At 42.5% G+C, this 19,650-nt stretch overlaps 2 protein-coding genes across 2 annotated transcripts in view; both read left to right on the forward strand.

The window, feature by feature from the left end:
- Positions 1–9,378, forward strand: part of taok2b (TAO kinase 2b) — a 31,399-nt gene extending 22,021 nt beyond the window's left edge. The window contains exons 18-20 of the mRNA XM_026162931.1: positions 2,543–2,755; positions 4,463–4,645; positions 5,536–9,378. Of these exons, the coding sequence (XP_026018716.1) occupies positions 2,543–2,755; positions 4,463–4,645; positions 5,536–6,468 (1,329 nt within the window). The 3' untranslated portion in view covers positions 6,469–9,378. The remainder of the gene's footprint in view (positions 1–2,542; positions 2,756–4,462; positions 4,646–5,535) is intronic.
- A 1,068-nt stretch (positions 9,379–10,446) lies between these two features.
- On the forward strand, positions 10,447–19,650 carry mazb (MYC-associated zinc finger protein b (purine-binding transcription factor)). The gene is made up of 7 exons (XM_026162934.1): positions 10,447–11,248; positions 11,468–11,618; positions 12,584–13,014; positions 13,529–13,776; positions 13,870–13,933; positions 15,460–15,631; positions 16,948–19,650. Exons 1-7 carry the CDS (start codon positions 11,216–11,218, stop codon positions 17,289–17,291), a joined length of 1,443 nt encoding a protein of 480 aa, XP_026018719.1. The 5' UTR covers positions 10,447–11,215; the 3' UTR covers positions 17,292–19,650.

Below are 19,650 nucleotides of genomic sequence, written 5' to 3' on the forward strand. Positions count from 1 at the left end.
TGTGTTGAAAGGTATTAAAGAAATACAAATAACTATGAAAAGATCGTTTCAATTTTAGCTCGTGAAGCTTAAAAAATACACCCATCGCAACTCCACTTCACCCGGCCTACGGGTTCAGCAAACCCAAAGATAATCGGACAAGCTGAAAACCAAAATGTTTGAGCCTTTTAAAAAAAAAAAAAAAGACTGAAATGATAAGGAAATGAACTTTCTGATCAGTCAGTTCATCATTTCAGCTCAGCGTCAGTCAGACCAAAAGAAACCCACGGTTAATTCTGCTGTTTGTGTCTCTGCTAAACGCCAAAATCCTTTGAGTTCATGTAAATGAAGCCGGAGCAAATTCGTAAAATGCGTTAGCGCTTAAAAAGGCAGGAATAAAGAGCTTTGTTTGTGTCGCCACATGTGAGCTGTTTTTGTGGAGGGACGGTACTGAGTAGGAAAGCTCAGTCTTAACTGTATTTTCACCCAAAGAAAAGGAAAAAATGTGTTTTGGGTTTTTTTGTTGTTGTTTTTTTGCATCTTGCAATTCGAGCTTTAAAAGAAAAGTTTCAATCAATGTTTTATTTGAATGTAACTTGTTCCTTTTGTGTATGTTTACATGTCTGCATTCTGTTTTGTTGTGACACTGAGTGTTTCCACAGAGTTATATCACCTTGAGTTTTTTTTAATATATATATTTAATTAATGCAGTATTTATAAGAGCAGTGCTGCATTGTGTTGGGCAGACATTTCGTCATCCTTTTATTCTCATTTTAGCTGCATGAGTGTTGGCATACTGTACAGCCGTGTGCTCGCAAGCATAGAGAAACATTTTGTCATACACAAAAATAAATTCTTTTGTGTTCAAATCATTGTCTTGTTTGTTTTTGATTTTTGTTTTTGTTTCCATTATTATCATGTCTCCATTTGCTTACTTTCTTCCTTATCTCACTGCGCAAAGAATCCTTTTTACCTTTTTGTTCATTCCTCCTGTATCATCACACATTCCTGTTGTCGTCTGTCGTCCCCTTTTTGCCCCATTTATAAGCCACCAAAAACATTATTACCAAGTATAAACACAAAATTGTGATTATGACTTGCAAATATTTATGGGATTAAATGGCGATCGTCTGATTCGACCTGACCCAGATTATGCTCGAGGTCAGGGCCGTTTGTTTAACAGCAGAGTATTGATCAGGTTTTAGTGAAATGAGATCAGTCTTTCTTGGACATGACTCGTTAGTTTGTGCAGTACATGAAAACAACTCTTGATTTATTATCGCCTGACAAATATACAGAAAGGCTCATTCTTAAGAATAAACATCAGATTAAAGGTCCTAGAAAGTGTTTTTACATATATACATTTATATACAGTGCTTTACAAATGTATCAGGCTGCCTGTCATTAAAACAAAACAACTTTAAGTCCATCAAAACGTGTTTAAAAATTACTGAATTGATGTTGTTATACACAGAAATTTGAGTCGCCACACCGGATGTGTCTCCGAGAAGTCTGAAATTAATCAAGCATAACATTTAACCACTTAAAAGAAATTTGGCACCTTAATTAAACAATAATGTGCTTTACTATTAACTCCTGCCTTTTTCTTTTGAGTAGAATTAAAAATGGATAGCAAAATAATTATATTTTAGCATTTAAAAATATTCATTTGCATTAAAGAGCTCACACATAGGGATGATTAACAGTTACAGGACCAGATCAGGTCACCACAAAATGTTAGGTTATGACAGCAAAACCTTTTCCTACCTATTTAGAAAGTGTATTTTACATTATTTATTTAAGTTGCATGCGTTCATGCTTTGCCTTGGATCAGTGTATTACATTTTCCTTGCACACAGCCTTTAACTTTGCCCCAGTAAGTCATCGGCCAACGTGATGCTTTAATCTATTTCTCAGTACACTAAAAATAAACTAGTTCCTTGGACTTTTGAGCAGACTGTGTACTGTGTGTTTCGTCCAGCTGCTGGTTTATGTGAGCACCTGAAAAAGTTCACAGCGATTGTGTAAAATCACCAAAGCAGGGCTTAAACTTTGCTGCTCCCTCGGACCCTTCTGATTTCAAGCACTTTCTTCAGAGGGAAATAATATTGACATAAGCAACAAGAAAAGGTAAATTTATTTAAATAAAAGAAGCCAAGTCATCTCATTAAGACCATCGCAGAGCTTTGATTACACTGGAATTAAGTAGGACTTCCTTATATGTTTATTTAAATGTTATAAATCCAACCTCTTAAATATAAATGTTAATCTAAGATGCAGACATTCATCATAAGAATGTGATTTTTAGACTCAGAATTTAGATGATGTGCGTTTTAACCATCCAACAAGTCTTCATAAACGGTAAATCTCCAACATGTGTTTTCATGACAAAGGACATTTCCTTATGTGGCCGTGATGGTGTCATCCAACAGTTCAGCAGGTGTTTACACTTTAAATATGTAAAATGTTTGACACGTCTGTCACATCTGTCAGCGTGATCATTTCTACAATCAATAGGAGCACTTTAGCCGAGCTGCTTCCATCTTTCTTCTGTCTCCTTCAGTCCAAAGAGCTTCAGATCAAGCGTCAGTTCCAGGACACCTGCAAGATCCAAACCCGCCAGTACAAGGCCCTGCGCAACCACCTGCTGGAGAACACGCCCAAGTCGGACCACAAGGCCGTGCTGAAGCGGCTGAAGGATGAGCAGACTCGTAAGCTGGCCATCCTGGCCGAGCAGTATGACCACTCCATCAATGACATGCTGTCCACACAAGCTGTGAGTAAGGCAAGGAGACGTCGTTCACTTCACACTCGCACCACACCACCAGCACCACTGCTGTGCCTGGCTTGGGGGATCTTCCTGCCTGCCTGTCTACCTGCCCGCCAACCAACCACCTCCTGGTCCCTCAGTGTTAATTAAATTTTGTAGCTTGTGATCTGTCCTGCTACCTGCCCCTGCAGTTAAACAGGTCCTTCCTCAAAAAAACATCCATTCAAAGTAGGAATATTGAAGAGAGGAAAAAGTGATGACAGCTTTGTGAGAGGTTCAGAAGATAAATGTTAGAGGTTCTGCTATAGCCATAAATTCAGGGCTCTTATTCAGCCACATAAGAGTGCTATAAACTCAGTTTATCTTTATCATTTTATATAAACGTATCACTTTTCCTAAACGGAGTGTAGTAATTGACTAAACTCTGAATCAATTTTAAGCCATATTGTGTAATTAGAGCAATAACTTCTAACTGGCACTTAGGTAAAAATCAGCTGTGCCAGGTCGTGTTTACTTTTTAATTGAGGCTGTTTGGTCAATGATGAATGTGTAATCAGCGGACCATAAAGTCAAGATGTTGCTGTTGTTGGACCACAGATGAACTGTTCCTTTATCATCACAGCAAATTATGAACCATGCACCAGTAAAATCATAACACAGTTAAACCACTAAACTTTCAGTCTGTGAATCAGTTCATCTAAAGTGTTTGAATAGTTTAGCCTACCCTGGGGAAATAAGAAAACCTGGGAGGCCCAACAAACAAGTGATGCCCTGGGACTCCTCAGCAGATCAGTCCGGCCATGGCCCAACAAGGTCTTTTTCCCACATGCAACACTGCAAAGATCCCACCTCTGCTGTGCTTTGTTTTCCACTTCACAGCTGCAGTGACTCCAGTTTAAGGAAAAAGAAGATAATTAAGTGAGGCTTAAATGCCCCATGAATCACAGCAGAACCTAACATAAAGTTTAAATGTAATTTAGACTGATTTAAACTGCTGAAGCCTGCGACCCGTTCTCTTGTACATATTAAGCAAGAAATGAGCTGATTGATAATAGACAGGTTCTATTTTTCACTGTGAAAGGTGCCCACATTTTCTAAGCCTGTGCCTCCTTAATCACTTTCAGACCATCCTGTAAAAGCTTCTCTCAGTCAGTCGCCGGCCTCTTAGTGTCGGAGTCATTCGCATGTAAATCCTAAACTCCTAAATGAATGAAACAAAGTAAGAAGACGATGGGACGTAACAAAATGTCTCTTGGATAACATGATCCTCTGCGCTGCTTTAATTACCTCGATACGGAAGAGCGCCACGTCGGTCCGCTAAGCCAAATCCCCGCCGCCCTTGTTTGTTCTACTCATGCTGCGACTGCAGCTAAAGTCTGTTTGGGACGGTTTCCCAAACACTGATTAAACTTATAATCCAGAGGTCAGGAAAATATATATTTATCTGTCTGTCATCTGAAACATGAGCCAAACTATAAAACAGACATGACACACAGAGGTCGAAGCACTTCAACACTTTGAAGAAAATATTCTTTTATTGATTTATTTTGGAATATGTTGAATATGCACACACGCTTTTATTAACTTCCCAATCCTTTCCCCTTTTCTTTCCTTGCTCTTCTAACCTTATGAACACATGCAAAGTGATTCCACCTTCAGATCTCTCTTGGTTTGTTTTTTCCACTTAAACACTCCTTTTTCTCTTCCTCTTAGCTTCGACTGGATGAGACGCAGGAAGCGGAGTACAAGGTATTGCGGATGCAGCTGCAGCAGGAGCTGGAGTTGCTTAACGCCTACCAGAGCAAGATCAAGATCCACACGGACACGCAGCACGAGAGAGAAGTCAAGGATCTGGAGCAGAGGGTGTCCATCCGCCGGGCCCTGCTGGAACAGAGGGTTAGAGCCTTTTGACACTCGTGTTCAAAGTAAAGCTTCTTAGAATAAAGTGCAAGGACCTCAAACAAGCAAACAGAGAAGATCCCAGACAGGTGTAGCTCATCTTTTCACTAGCACATTGAATGATAAATAACAGTCGCTGACGACTCCAAGAGGGCAAGATGTTTTTGGTGTCCGTCATCCAAAGTTCTCCTACAGGCCACATTTGGCCTCGACTTGTGCCCCTCCCTGATGCGTAGTCTTGTTGTCTCGGTTTAGCCACCTTGCACGGGCCAAAATTCAGGCATGTCAGGACTTTTGAGTCACATCTGAGCCAAACGTAGCAAATAAGTGCCAAAAATAGTCCAGATTAGGCTCAGATCTGTCTGCTGTCTGGGCACCTTTAACACAGTGTCCCCCTGCAAGCTGTTTTTGGAGCTTTATTTAATTACATAGACCTCTGTCTGTTCTTCTATGGAAAGTGGAAAGAGGTTGTTGTTTGTTTTTTTTAGCTGGAAATAATGGAGGATTGTGTAGCTATTAGTTAACAGTTACAATCTAACGCCTACAGTTCCTCGTCACTTTTATTGATATCTCACAATGACATCTGGGCAGCTCTGTCTACGAAGGATGATGATAAAAAGCTCTCCATGTCCTCAGACTGACTGAAGAATCATAGACTGTACATAAAAGATGGATGTAGTCATCCAAAACAGGAATCCAGTGAAGATGTGTCTTAACCCTGCAGTCTTTATAACAACCAAAGAAATCTGTGGATAAATTACTCCAATTCTAACTTGACCTCATTAACTTCATTCCTGGTTAGTTTATGGTCTGAATCGCTACTTTTAAGTACTTTGTTTTTATTAATGCAATGATTGCACATGCGTTTTTTGTTAATGTTTTGTTAGATCGAGGAGGAGATGCTGTCCCTGCAGAACGAGCGCTCAGAGCGTATCCGCACCCTCCTGGAACGGCAGGCCAGCGAGATCGAGGCGTTTGATGCAGAGAGCCTACGTCTGGGTTTTAGCAACATGGCGCTGACCGGCATTCCCAGCGAAGCCTACCCCAAGCAGGGCTACTCCAACGTGCCGCCCTCCAGCTCCCGCTCAGCTGGCCACTGGAGTCACGGCATCCACCCGCAGAATGTGCCCTCGCAGCAGCTCTCCCGCCGCAGCCACAACAGCAGCGGCGGCGGGGATCGCAGGGGCGAGTCCTCCTCTTCCTCGCACGGCCTGGGCATGGCCCTGGGGCTGGGCCGGGAGGGGAGGGAGATGCACCACTCGTCGCGCTCTTCCGCCTCTTCTTCCTCCTCCTCCTCCTCCTCGTCTTCCTCCCACCACCAGCGACACCACCTACCCCAGCACTACCACCACCAGAGCACGCCACAGCTCTACCGCGAGCGGGAGAGGGATCGAGATAGGGAGCGGGAGAAGGAGAGGGAGCGGGAGTGGGCCGGAGTGCGGGGCTCCGGCGGCGACCTGGCCCACCCACACCCCCTGCCCTTCTCCCATCACCTGCCCTCGCGCTCCTCCTCTCAGTCCCTGGCGATGCTGCCTCCCCCGCCCCCTGCCCCTCCCTCCATCTCCGGGCCGTCCTCCTCCTCTTCTTCTTCCTCCTCCTCGCAGGGGGGGATTTATGTCGGAGGTGGAGGCGGCGGTGGCAGCGGGCTGGCAGTGCGCGGCGCCCCCAGCCTGATGGCCCTGAGAAACAGCCCCCAACCTCTGAGGAGAACGGCGTCCGGCGGGGGGCCAGGAGGTGCTGGGGGTAGCGACGGCGTCCTGAGCCGAAGCACCTCAGTCACTTCGCACATCTCCAACGGCTCCCACCTCTCCTACTCTTAGACAGCAGGCGTTAAAACAGCAGAGAGCCCGATAGGAAGAAGGGTGGGAGTGATTTAGGAAGGTAGCTATCACAGGCTGCATCTCAATACTCTCAGCTTGCCACCTTTCTTTCTTTCCTTCCTGGGCTGATCTCAATTCTAAACTCTTAACACAAAGGATTTAGGGACGTCGCTATTTTCTCTAAACGCACAGAAGGTCAAAGAGATCAGAAGCAAAGAAAGGACAAACTGACATTATTGAGCTGCACCCTGCCTCTTTAGACTCAGGGTGGGTGGAGAGGTTTCCTTCCATTCCCACAAGTATCAAAGAGGAAGGGAGGGAGGAATGTAACCACCTGTAAAATCATTGGATTAGGGTGACATTAGGTAAAAAAAAAAAAAGACACTTCTGTTTAATGTTTTTATCTTTGTATAAAAGTGAGATGAGGTGCGTGAAAGAGGGGACGATTAGCAATTTTTTCCCTGTATGTGTCCTCCTGGAACTGCACAGAGAGAGAGAGGGGGGATGGCAGCCATGTCTTCTTCTATGATATTCTTTGCTGGAATGGAGAAAGAGCGAGGACGAGGGAGGAAACGAGGGTGATGTTTTGTTGCTTGTGTGTGTACTCGTATGTAGTTCGTAGTAGTCCAGATATTATCCAGCAAGCGCCCATAAACTGGACGCGCCGAATGGGCAGAATGCAAGAAGAAAAATTAAGGGGGGGGGGTTACTCTAATATCCAGACTTCTGGAGTTTGGAAAAACATTTTTTTATTGCTTTAAACATTTACTTTTTTTGTTAATTTCTCTCTTTTTTTGTATTGTGTATTTAAAAGAAAAACCACACGCGTAAAAAAGTTGCTCAGAACGTCACCAATGCCTTTAAGGGGTTCTTAAAGGGATGTCGTGCCATCTGAATTTTTTTTTTTTTTTAAATTTGACGGCTGTGAGGTGATTCAAAGCCGAATACAAATAACACGGAATGTTTGTAAAGTTAAGAGACTCTTCTTCAAAAAAGAGATAAAAGAAAAAGGAAAAATGGGATGAGGAAAAATCTTTATGTGGAAATGTACAAATACATATGGAGAGAGGGGGGGAAAACACATAGCTTTCTGGCATCCATGACGTATTGAGTATCTAAACAACATAGGTGTCTATGGGAGTCACTCCAATTGCATGAGATAGATGTGCAAAAAAGAAAAAAGAAAAAAAAACATTTGTAAAAACATGACGAAACACATTTGAAATGTATCGTACCTGTCCCGAGTTTCACTGGCATTTAAAATCACTCGTCCCACATTTGGTTTGTTTTTGGATCTTTACTGTACATATTTATGGGAATATTAAAGAAAAAAACAATAAAAAAAACAATCATTTGGTTTTATAGAGTAACAAAGATAATGATAGTAATTTTGATATATTCAAAAACGACTATTGAATTTCAAGATTTAGAGTGACAGCTCCAATTGCATTTTCTATAGGTGTCAATATTACCATAACTAATCCTGATGTAAGTGTTGTTGTAATCATGTTCACGGTTATTTTTTTATTTTAATTTTTTTCTTGCGATAAGCAAAAAGGGCCCACTTTTGGCTGTGTAACAAAGAAACAAAAAAACACAAAAAAAGGTGATAAAAACTGTTGTCAGGTGTGGTGTGTTCAAGGTCTTAATGATTATTAATAAGGGATTATTGATAATTGTTAATGATTTATTTTGTATGCGTGTCAGGCGGTAAAGTCTAGTTATATTACCACTTCTTTCTTTTTTTTCATTTTTAGACTGAATTTCAGAGACACTCTTACAACAACACCCTGCTATTCACGTGAACACAGACCTCTTGTGGACTCTCATAGAGGAAAAAAAAATTGGCCACTGGAATGTAAACGCTGGTTTTCCTTTTTTATTTGTTTTCAGGGTAAAGTTGAGAATCTGACTGCTGAAGGGTGCAGCATGCAATCAGTATGTTTTTTTAAAAAAAAAAGAAAGTTTTAAAGTGTGCGGAGGAGGAAGTAAAAGGACGGGCCTCGACCGAGCTGCTGTGGAGGTGCGCCCTCTGGTGCCGGCACAGCAGCAGTGACAGCAGCAGCCCGTCCACACGGATCAATAAGACCCATCAGTGTTTGGTGTGACGCCCACAGAGGGTCTCGTGGGCGGACATTTACTTGAAGAAGATCAGAAATAACTTTTTTGTTTCTGTTTTTTTTTATTATTATTATTATTGTTACTTTATTTAAAAAAAATGGAAAAAAGGATAATCACCCTGCTGTTTGTATGACTCAGAAACACCAGCTCAAGACAATTCCCTGTATAACCTACTACTTTATGCTTGGTTGGAATCTCAGTGCATGCATAAACTCCTTATATAAACTAAGACTGGTGGATTGGAGACGGCCGTTGTGTGTGGGGACATCAGTGTGACTGTGTTTTTAGACCGGCTGTCAGGGGTTTCGGTGAGAGGCAGGGGAGTCTCGGTTCCCGTGCCGAGCCCTGGATGAAGGAGAATGAGGATTGAACACATGCTCGGCGGTGCTTTGCAGAGATTTTGGGGGGAGGGTGTTGAAATTCTTATTAAATATTCAAGTCAAGCAATTCCAAGCTTGAGGAAGGAGAGGAATAAGGGTCTTAACACATGTACTGGAAAAGAAATGGGGTGCTTTAAAAAAGTAATTTAAAAAAAAGATAATAAATTGATATTAACACATTAACTTGTCTTGATTTAATTTTTGGTTTTCACGTAACTTTTAAGTATCTGAAAAACGGGCCTAAATGATCTTAGTTTCAGTTTCTAAAGTGTGAATATTTTCTGTTTTTTAAGATATGGCAAAGAACATCTGTCAGTGTTTTTAAATATTTTTTAGGCAGTAGGGGGCTGAAAATATGGAGGACCAAAATTTAACTTTTGTTTTTAAATGACTGTAACTAAATTGGTATCATCAGTTAGTCTTTCAAATGACATGTTTTTATTTGCGTTTGAATTTACCCATTTATTTATTTAATGTTATTTATCAATGTATTTTTATTTTTTAAATAAAATCCAAGTTTTCAATGTAATTCCTATGTATCATTTTTCCAATTTTAATATTTACATTCTGCAGTTAGTCTTTATATAGAAAAAGCTCAGGTTTTTGCTGATCAACAAACCTTCTAGTGTAATGATGGCACTGTTTTTAAATTGGACAGACCATACATATATGTGTGTATGTATATAATATTATTACAAATATTTATTTGTAATAATATTTTGTTACAGTTTTTTTAATTTAATGCATTTTTTTCATTGGCATACTTGGTCCTCCGTATGCCCAGTTAAAGTCCCCCTCTTTAAAATTCAGGGTCTCATATTGTTTTATTCATTTAGACATCACTAATTATACATAACTGAAGATGGACCCTTTATTCTTACACTTACCAGTGATCCTAGTGATTTTCTGGGCTCCTTAGTTTAAAATGAAATGATTTCCCTATGATGATGACGCAAACTTTTCTAATTATCTATAATATATTCGTTTTATAAAAATAAGTCAAGTCAAATATTCACATCCTTTTAATTCATATTTTTCCTCCTAAGCAGACAAATGCTTCGCTAAACAATTACTCTCGTCCATTGTGTTCATATCCTGAGCTGCTATTTGTCCTCCACTGTATCTCTGACATCATTAGCCTGACTGGGAGGATCTGTGCGCACTGCCCTTTAAGATGCGTCTGTCATCGCTCCGTTAATGGAAAGTCACTCCGGCTGTTTTCTGCGGTGCAGATCTGTTCAGTAAGGGCCTGGCTGGAGGAAGGCGGGGAGAAAAAAAACACGCACGAGTGGATTTTGTGTCGGCCGAAAACCCAGGAAGGAAGCGGGAGAAGGGACAGGGCTCCGCCGAGAGAGACGGAAATGAGAGGGGGGTGTCCAAAGAGGAAACCCTATCCCTTTAAGAGCAAGTGGGACATAGCGGTGCGAGAAAAGGAGAGGAGGGGGAGAAGAAAGAGGAATTAAAAAAGAAAAGGAAGAAAGAGACAGGGAGGGAGGAGGGAGAGCGGGCGATAAAAAAAGAAAGATGACATCCTCGCAGCTGAACGGCCGAGGTGGAGCGATAGGCTGCGGCCCGGCGAGAGCGCCGCTCGCCGGGGTCAGGGCTTGAATCCAACAGCGAGGCTTCGACAAACACCCGATTGGCCTATTTGGGGGGAAATCGGAAAAAAAATATTTGGATTCATAAATTAAAAACAAAGCATGACCTGCTGTGCTGCCAGATACGTGTGTTATAACCCATATTTGTTCTTTTGCGTAAAAATACGCATTTATTTCACGCAGGTTGGCTTATTGTTTGTTGCTAAAGTGTGATACTGTGAGATGCGAGGTTTTTTTTGTTTTTTTGCTTCTTTTTTTCTGGAAGTAGTTTGGACTGTGTGATCCTGCGCTTCAGTGAGACTGCTGTTTAAATTAATTAAAGTTAGAAACCAAAGTCAAAGAGAGAAACGGGCTGTTATTGGCCTGGCCTGCTCCACCACTGCCTGTGTACCGCAGCGTGCGTTAGTCAACAGCTGCGTGCATTTTAATCGTCAGCACTAGGCTACCTCAATGAGAGAAACATATTTTTGCAGACGGCTTTTTTCGCGTTTTTCCAGAGGACCCGGGAGCCCGGCGTTTCTGCTGCCGGACAGGCGGCTGTTTGCGCCCCGATCAGCGGCGGGCCGACCCGAAGAAAGCGATGCAAAGACCGCTCTCCTCGATCTCAATCCAGAGCTGACTTTCTAATCTCCATCGCTGTGGCGCAAAATGGATGCTGCTTGGAGCAATTTTCTCTTCCAGGTAGGCCTCTCTCTTTCCTCTTTGCTCTGCTTTCACTTTAACAGCTCGCGTGCTGTCGCGCAGGCCTCCCCCTCTCTCTCCCTCTGTCTGTCTCTCAGTGTGGGTCCACAGCTGTCCTGCAGCCCTCACTTCTTGCATTTACTACGCCGCACTCTTGGAGAAGATATAGCTGTGACTTGTGTTTACATTTGGTGATGGCCTTCTCCTTTGCTTCTCCAGAGTACTCCCACTCAAAACCAAGTGGAGGGGAGCCTCCAATCAGAGCTCTTGCCAGTTCATACGAGTTCTCCCCAGACCCCACCCACAGAGCACATAGCACAGCCTCCTTCAACTGTGGACACCACTGCTCTCAGTGAGGAACCTCTGCCTGGTAAGGGGACACTGCACTCTTAAACACCTGTGGAGCTGAGAAAAAGTGTTTGTGAAAAGACCGGACACAGCGAGGCAGATGATGGCCACAAAAATTTGAATCTCTTAAAATAGCCGAGTACTTAAACGTGCAAATGCAAATGGCAGCGAATGAACCACTTGTGTGGTCTAAAAAATGTAAAAAGTGTACAGGTCACTCATGGATTATCAGGTACAGGTGAATGACACAGTGTAGAGCATCTCAGCATCGCTATGACAACAGCATGAAGAATATCAACTCATACACTGGTGATCAGAGCAGGATTGTGTAGTTTATGAATAATGTGTATTTATTTTTGCTATCATAGAAAGCAACTAAATTTCTTTAATCCTACCAAGCCTGAGCCATGAAGCTCTTCAGCACATCGTCTTCACTTGTGTGCCAGCAGAAAAATAAGAAATATGGAGCACTGACCACCACATCCCCATCTGTCACTCAGATAATAAGTCACCCTCCCAAAATGTGAATATTTTCGATTATACGTGTCATCTGTGGTTGATAAGAGAATATCTTTGAGGTTTAGAGTGTCTGAAGAACTCATTTCTGAATGGACTTTAATCTCATCAGAATAGTTAATGCAATGGTTACTATAGTAACAGCCCTGCGCCATATATCAATCATATCAGCCAGTCATTTTAATAGCTAACCAGTTAGTTATGTAAGCTAAAGAAAAAAAGTTTAAAAATCTTTTTCTATTACATCTTCTTAAGATGGACTTTTCTGCTTTGGATTTTTTATTTTTTATTTTTTGGACTAGTTGACCTTCCAGAGGTTTATATTTAGACCGGCCACATACACTGTATGTATCTGTTTTCCTGCAGGATGCCTTAAAGGATCATATAAAGCATCAAAAGTTAACATCTTTCCTTCTTTCTTTCTTTCTTTTTTCCATCATCTGTCTTTCCTCACACCTCCCTCGGCTCCAGTGAAGCCCGTGTCTCGGCCAGCTCGCGTGCAACACATCTGTGCCATCTGCAACAAGCAGTTCAAGAACAACTACAACCTGCGGCGGCACCAGTCGGTCCACACTGGGGTACGCATGAAGGACAGGGCCAGAGAGCAGGCGGAGGGAGCAAAGGAGAGAGCTGCCAGCCAGGTGGTGGCGGCGGCGGCGGACCCGTCGGCAATGGCGGTGGGGGCCGGAGGGAGGGCGGAGAGGCCCCATGTTCCCCTCTCCCTGCTGCACCTCTCCGCGCCTCCCCCTCTCGCCCCTCCCGGTGTGCTGGCGGGCGTTCAGCAGCCTCCCCTGGGTGGTCAGGATTGTGAAGGGGTGGCCATGCCAAACGTAATGGCTAGTGTTAACCCTCATGCTCCGCCTCCTGCTGCTGTCGTCATGGCCACAGGGGCGGCAGTACAGGTGGGTCAGGGCCTTGTGGAGATGGCTGTCGTCAACCCCGAACCTTCAAGCATGTTGTTTCTTAAGCTGCCTGACCGGAGGGATGGTTAAGACGTCTTCTCCCCGCAAGCAGCTGCCCGTGTGTCACCTGCTTTGTATTTGATTCAAATTCCCCAGTTTCTCACATTTTCCATAAAGCCCAGGAACAGAAATCCGTTAAGGGACCAGTAAATTCCATCCCAGTGTTTGGCACTGGTCCCTCAGTTTGAGAAACACTGTGCTTGGAAGCCTCCCCCATGCTCCCCTGCATGTTCTCTGTAACACAAACAGTGTGAAAGTGGCTAAATGTTTTGCACAAATAGTGAAAACTTTGCACAACCCACACTTAATTGGCAAAATCTCAGCGTGCATCTTGCATGGTTTCCACATAAGAAACAGGGCAGCCAACAATGAACGCATTTCTTTTCACAGTGCAGCAGCGAAAAGCTTAACGTCTGAACTCTGTAGTGTGCTTATCTTGTCTGCTTTGCCTCAGCGGCCCACGAACCCCAACCCCAACCCCGTGAGGAAGAACCACGCCTGCGAGACGTGTGGGAAGGCCTTCAGAGACGTCTACCATCTCAACCGTCACCGCCTGTCCCACTCAGACGAGAAGCCGTTCTCCTGTCCCATCTGCCAGCAGCGCTTCAAGAGGAAGGACCGCATGAGCCACCACGTGCGCTCCCACCAGGGCGGCGTGGAGAAACCCTACATTTGCCCCCACTGTGGAAAGGCTTTCTCCAGGTAATGCAGCAGAACGAATGTTCCCGACACACTTGCGGCACATGAAGAATTTCCTGCTCTGACGTGTTTCTCTGTTCTTTCTCTGCTCCCAAGGCCCGACCACCTCAATAGTCACGTCAGACAGGTGCACTCCTCAGAACGACCCTTCAAATGCCCCGTAAGTCACAATTATCTCGTGTTTTATCTTCACTTTACTTTACACGTTTAGTCACTTCACTGTGTGCATAGTGTTCCTCTTACACATTGCAGTGCTTTTATATTTTCAGCTTATATATTGCAGACAGACACGAGTATATGAACAATGAGAATATTACCATGGAAACCGATGTGGATAAAGTACATATGTATCTTAATCAGATATGTAGGCATAACATTTATTTAACATTATTGTGAACATTATGCCTACATGCAGCACAACTGAAGCTGGATATTTACACAGGCAAGATCAGCATGTCTCATCGCACACTTGTGTGTTTATGTATATGTGCATCTACATGCGTCATACATAAAGATGTGAACTACAGATCTTTGAACTTTCGTTAACTTAAATTTGATAAATATTGGTTTATCAACTATATGATGACGAACCGTGACAGTAGAAATGATAAAACTCTTTCACACAGATACACACAGACTTATTAGACTGTGGATCACTCACACAGTCCAATATAAATATATATATAAATATAAATATGCAGCCATCATGACACTGAAGTTATGAAATTCTCTTTTACTGTATCATTGTATGATCAACAGAACAAAATCTTGCATAACAATTTTTTTTTGCACTTATTGAGGGGTGAGAGTCTCTGTGCTGAGTGTAGTAGCAGTCATTACATAGTTCACGTGGCCCTTTAAACATACATAGATTTATCTGTTTATTTATTTATAAAAAATAACTTTTACCACTGCTGTTTTTTAATTTTTGTTATTATGATTAAGTAAATTAGCTTACCAACAGTACAAACAGACCAAATAATCATATGCTATGGGCATGCGCTAACTGTATAAAAAAGATGGAGTTAGCTGCTGACATCACAGTGGTTTGTGAAGCCCTCTTTGAAGTCTCAATTCTGACATCATGACTGTCACCATCCTGGGGGGGGGTTTACAGCCTGAAGTGAACATGTTTGGATAAGAGGGCAAAGTGCTAAGTTGCTAGCTAACGCAAGATAGCAAACAGATACCTGCTAATAACTGCTAAGTAAAGAATTTTACTCACCAAAACTGGAGCTTAGGCTTCTTGAACAGGCTGTTAGGTCCATTATCCACAAAGCAAAGCATAGTATTTGTCTGATAAATGCCCTGGAAATCTTTAAAATGTCAAAAGCACCCCAAAGAAATTAGCTGTGGTACAGTGGCGCTAACAGCTACAGCTTCCTCTGTCAGCATTAGCAGTGTGAACATTGTTTTGGACATATATTGATCCTGAAAAGGTAAAATAGCTGTAGAACCTAAACACTTTAAACAAATGTATTTCTTCTGTAAAGAAAGTCTGATGCCTGAAACAGTGCGTTAGCGACGAACAGTGTGCGGAATACATTTGTGGGTTTTCAAATATGTGCAGCTGTCACTAAGATTTTGTGGCGTGCAAAACATAATATTGTAAAACCTCACTTTAAAAATTGTAGTTTGCGAAAAGTTTTGCCATCATATTGTCATATTGCTTTCTTGTTTTTTCAGACATGTGAGTCCAGTTTCGCTACTAAGGATCGTTTGCGTGCACATATGATTCGCCACGAAGAGAAGGTGCCCTGCCACATCTGTGGGAAGCTCCTGTCAGCTGCTTACATCACAGATCACATGAGAGTGCACAACCAGTCGCAGCACCACTCATGCCATCTCTGTAACCGCAGTAAGTACAGGTGTTTTATTGCACTACATTCAATATATATTGCATTTTGAGGGAAGAAACACGGACATTAAAGCAGACATAGCTTTAGGGATGAAACAGAGACTGTGGACTCTGTAGTAAAAATGTCAAAAACAAAAAGACCACAGTGCACCTGGCTTAACCTTTTTTACTCTTTTGTTCTTGCTTTGTGTGAAAGATGAAGAAAAAACAGAGAAAAGGATCATTTATCTTGCTCTGCCTGAAGAAAACAAAATCAATCTACCATCACCGCTATAGCACGCGCTTATGTGCTGCACTATTTCCTGGCTGAGTGCTGCAAATGCCTGAAGTCACAGCTGTTTGTTCAGCAGTTTTACTGCGATAGCAACCCTCCAGAATGTTTCAGAGAAAGAGTCCAGTGACTTTGAACGTGGCATGATTTTTAGTGCCAGACCTGAGTATTTCAAAAACTGCTGATCTGCTGGGATCAAAACCATCTTTAGTGTTTACAAAGAACAGTCTATAAAATATCCGGTCATGAGCAGTTCTCTGGATGACTGCGTTGAGCTGATAGGAAGGCAACAGTAACTCAGATAACTTCTTATTACAACCAAGTTATGCAGAAATAAAGCAGAGTATTGATTTCTCCTGCAACATGGTGGGGTCAGAATTTGGAATAAGCTTCATAAAAGCATGGCTCAGTCCTATGGCCATGAGCCATAAAAGCATGGTTCATGACTCAGTCCTTATATCAGTGGTAGTGATGGTGCACTGGTGCGTCAGATATTTTCTTGGCACACTTTGAATCTCTTAGAACAAAGTCTCAGAGGAATGTTTCCAGCACCTTGTTGAATCTTTGCCAGGAGTACAACCCAGTACTAGCAAGGTGTACCTAACAATGTGGCCAGTTGACTCTTGTTGCATAACACTTAACTGAAAAGTGTCCATATAAACTTCACACAGAAGGCCCCGGCCAGATGGTGGAGTCGAACTCGAGACATTCTTGCGGTGACAAGTGTATTTGTAAAATTTCAGACTGTTAACATGAGGTTCCAACATCAGTATTTGATATTTATTTAGTGTCCAATCACATTTACACACTCGTTCTTTCACTTATGACCGTTTACATATTTAAATATGGTATTATAATAACATGGTAGCACTGTGGTTGGCAGGCTTGGGTCAGGGGAGTCTTGCAAAAGAGAAAAAAATAAAACCTTGAGTTTTTAATTTGTCGTTTTATGAGCTTGCTGCATTGTTTTGTTTGTGCTTGGATCTCAATTGCATCATCTCTCGCTGAAGTAACGCTTCTCGGCTCTCTCCCTCTCGCCCATCAGGCTTCACCACACTGACGTACCTTCGTGTCCACGCTCAGAAGCACCACGGCCAGGAGTGGAAGGACAGCCCGGGGGGCTTTGGCGGCAGCGCCTCTGGCGGCATGCTCGTCTGTCACTTGTGTGGCGTCCACTGCAAGACGCCCACCCAGCTCCAGGGTCACATGGGCACCCACACCAACAACCAGGCCGCCCAGAACCCCGTCACCTCTAATGTGGCTGCCAGCAGCTCAATCACCCTTAGCAACATGGTGACAGCACCCACCGTCTACGTCACCGGTAACACGGTGGTGGACCTGCTCGTCACAGACTGCTCTAGCATTGCAGCACCGCAACCCCAAAGTTAGCAGTAGAGAGCTCATCAGCAATAACCCCTGTCCTTCAGCAGAGGGCAAGGTCAGAGACGGTTGGAGTTACTCGTAGATGCTGATCCGATTTTAGTTTTGTCACATCCCCACTCACGGGTAAGGTTAGGATGAAGAGTTGAGGGGAGATTAACACCAGTCAGTGCTCAAGGGCAGTTTAACCTCAGAGTTGCAGAGCTGAGGCACCAGAGAAAAGGAGAAAATGGAGGAGCCGGGGAGGGGGGCAGACAAAAGGACATTTGTAGCTGCAGGAGGTTCAGTGACACTAACGACAAACGTGGATGTGTTGTCCAGATATTTCCGAGTGCTCTTGTACGTTTAAAACTCCAATGAAGCTGTGGTATTGTGAGCATCTACTGTATCACTCTCCTCTCTCTTTCCTCTCTCTCTGTCTCTTCCCTCGACCCCGGCGTCGGCTGCTCTCTGCAAGCGCACCAAGTACTGTATGTATATCTCACACCAGCTCTGATCTTACCTCCATTTTGCAGCTCACTTACTAAGAATCCAAAAGGCTTGCATTTAAAATAAGTAAAGAAAAAAAGTAGCAGGGAGAGAGCAACTCCCAGAAAATAAAACGAAGAATCGGTTTAGAGGGGAGGTCGCGTGGATGGGTGCGCGGAAGTCTCGGCTCGACTCGCATGTTGGCTTGTATTTTGTTTTATTTCATTTGTTTTTTTTTCAGAGAATTAACTTTTGATTTGAAGCGGCGATGATCGTTTCTTTAAGTCTCTTTGATTCGGATGTTTGTAGATCGGGACAGAAGACGGCATGCATTCGTGGGATGTACTTTATTCATTTGTCTCCATAAAGGTACAGAGATGACGAGAGAGTTGCGTTCAGCACCGTCAAGCACCTTAAACTTGTTATTGCTGGATTCTGTAAAGGATCGAAGTGGGTTTAAGATTTCTTGGATTTTTCTCGCTCTGAGTCTTCCTCTCTGGGTCTAGCCTTTGAAATTTAAAAAAAAAAGAAAAGAAAAAGCAAGAAACAACTGCTAACAAACACTTCAGCTTCTGACATGGCGAAATCTTGCACCTGAGAACTACCTTTTTGCATGAAAACAAGCTAGCTCAGTCATGCGTATTGTTAGGGAGCTGTGATGACAAAAGAAACTTTTCAGCAGTTCCACTAAGTAAGTTAGTTGGCTGTAAACAATAATATTTATAAAAGTGTTGATTTCATTCAGACATTTTTAACATTGTTGGCCATTCATTTGATTGTATCGCCACAGTCCTTTTGTTTTCTCTATGTACCAGTCCAATGAGTGAAACTTATGCATTAGATTTAGTCATTTAACCCTCTGTATAGCACATAATGTTTCGAACACGTCATTTTGCATTAATCATGTGAAGAATGGACTTTTTTTTTTAGTTATATTGTGGGTGATTGAGTGGTGTTGAAAGGGCTTCTAAAGTCACAAGTTGGAGTTTGATGACATAAGTCGGAATTTGCTGTAAACTAAATCCTGGTTTCGTACTGGAGCGAGTTTTCAGTTTTGTGTTGATACGTTATCTCGAGATTCATAGAGTTCTTTTCACCTTTTTTTTTTTTTCTTCCTTTTTCTTTTCCTTTGGAAATACGTTCTTCCTGTTGAGAAAATTAGTGAATTACTACAAGTTAATTTTTAGCTTTTCTCCATTACATTAAGAAAAAAAAAGTAATACCTCTACTCTAGGATTCTGTACAGCTCTTGTGATACATCTTAATGCCTTATCGTACTCAACTGCATTTTAATTCTTTTATGATAAAATATTTCAAATCTTAGTCATGGATTCATTAAGAATATTAATGGGATGTATTTATATTTATATTTTTATATTTCTCAACAGTATGCATGTCTAAAAGGTTGTTAGAGCAAAAAAAAAAAATCAATGATGCTTACTACAGTCATAAATATTATGTTATTTTGTAGATGCAGTAGAGTTCATGTTATTATTTTGTAATTTGGACAATTTAAATTAAAAAGAGTAAATGGGCACTGGTTTGTGGGCTGATCCTTTCTCCGACCGTGTAAGACGATCGTCCATCCATCTCGGTCCCGGTGGGGCCTGGAGCCTCTTTCAGTAGATACTGAGTAAATGGCAGGGTACATGCAGGACAGGTCTCTACTCCATCACAGGGCTAACTCAGAGAGACAGGCAATCATTCACACCCCCGCCAACTAACCTAACGTGCATGTCTTTGGACTGTGAGAAGAAGCCAAAGCAGCCACAGGGAGAACAAAACCTTCTGCTGTGAGGTGGCAGTGCTAACCACAATGGCACCACTGATAAGAATATTATTAATGAGAGTCTTCAGTTTAGTATTTCACATTGAAATACACATTAAGTAGCCTATTAAG

Source organism: Astatotilapia calliptera, chromosome 3, assembly GCF_900246225.1.
Source record: "Astatotilapia calliptera chromosome 3, fAstCal1.2, whole genome shotgun sequence".
Lineage (NCBI taxonomy): Eukaryota > Metazoa > Chordata > Actinopteri > Cichliformes > Cichlidae > Astatotilapia > Astatotilapia calliptera.

Excerpts from the sequence above, each read along its gene's own strand:
- mazb (XM_026162934.1), top strand. The coding sequence starts at position 11,216 with ATGGATGCTGCTTGGAGCAATTTTCTCTTCCAG. Across the intron at positions 11,249-11,467 it reads GGAGCAATTTTCTCTTCCAG|AGTACTCCCACTCAAAACCA; the intron begins GTAGGCCTCTCT and ends TTGCTTCTCCAG. Across the intron at positions 13,777-13,869 it reads TGTGGAAAGGCTTTCTCCAG|GCCCGACCACCTCAATAGTC; the intron begins GTAATGCAGCAG and ends TCTGCTCCCAAG.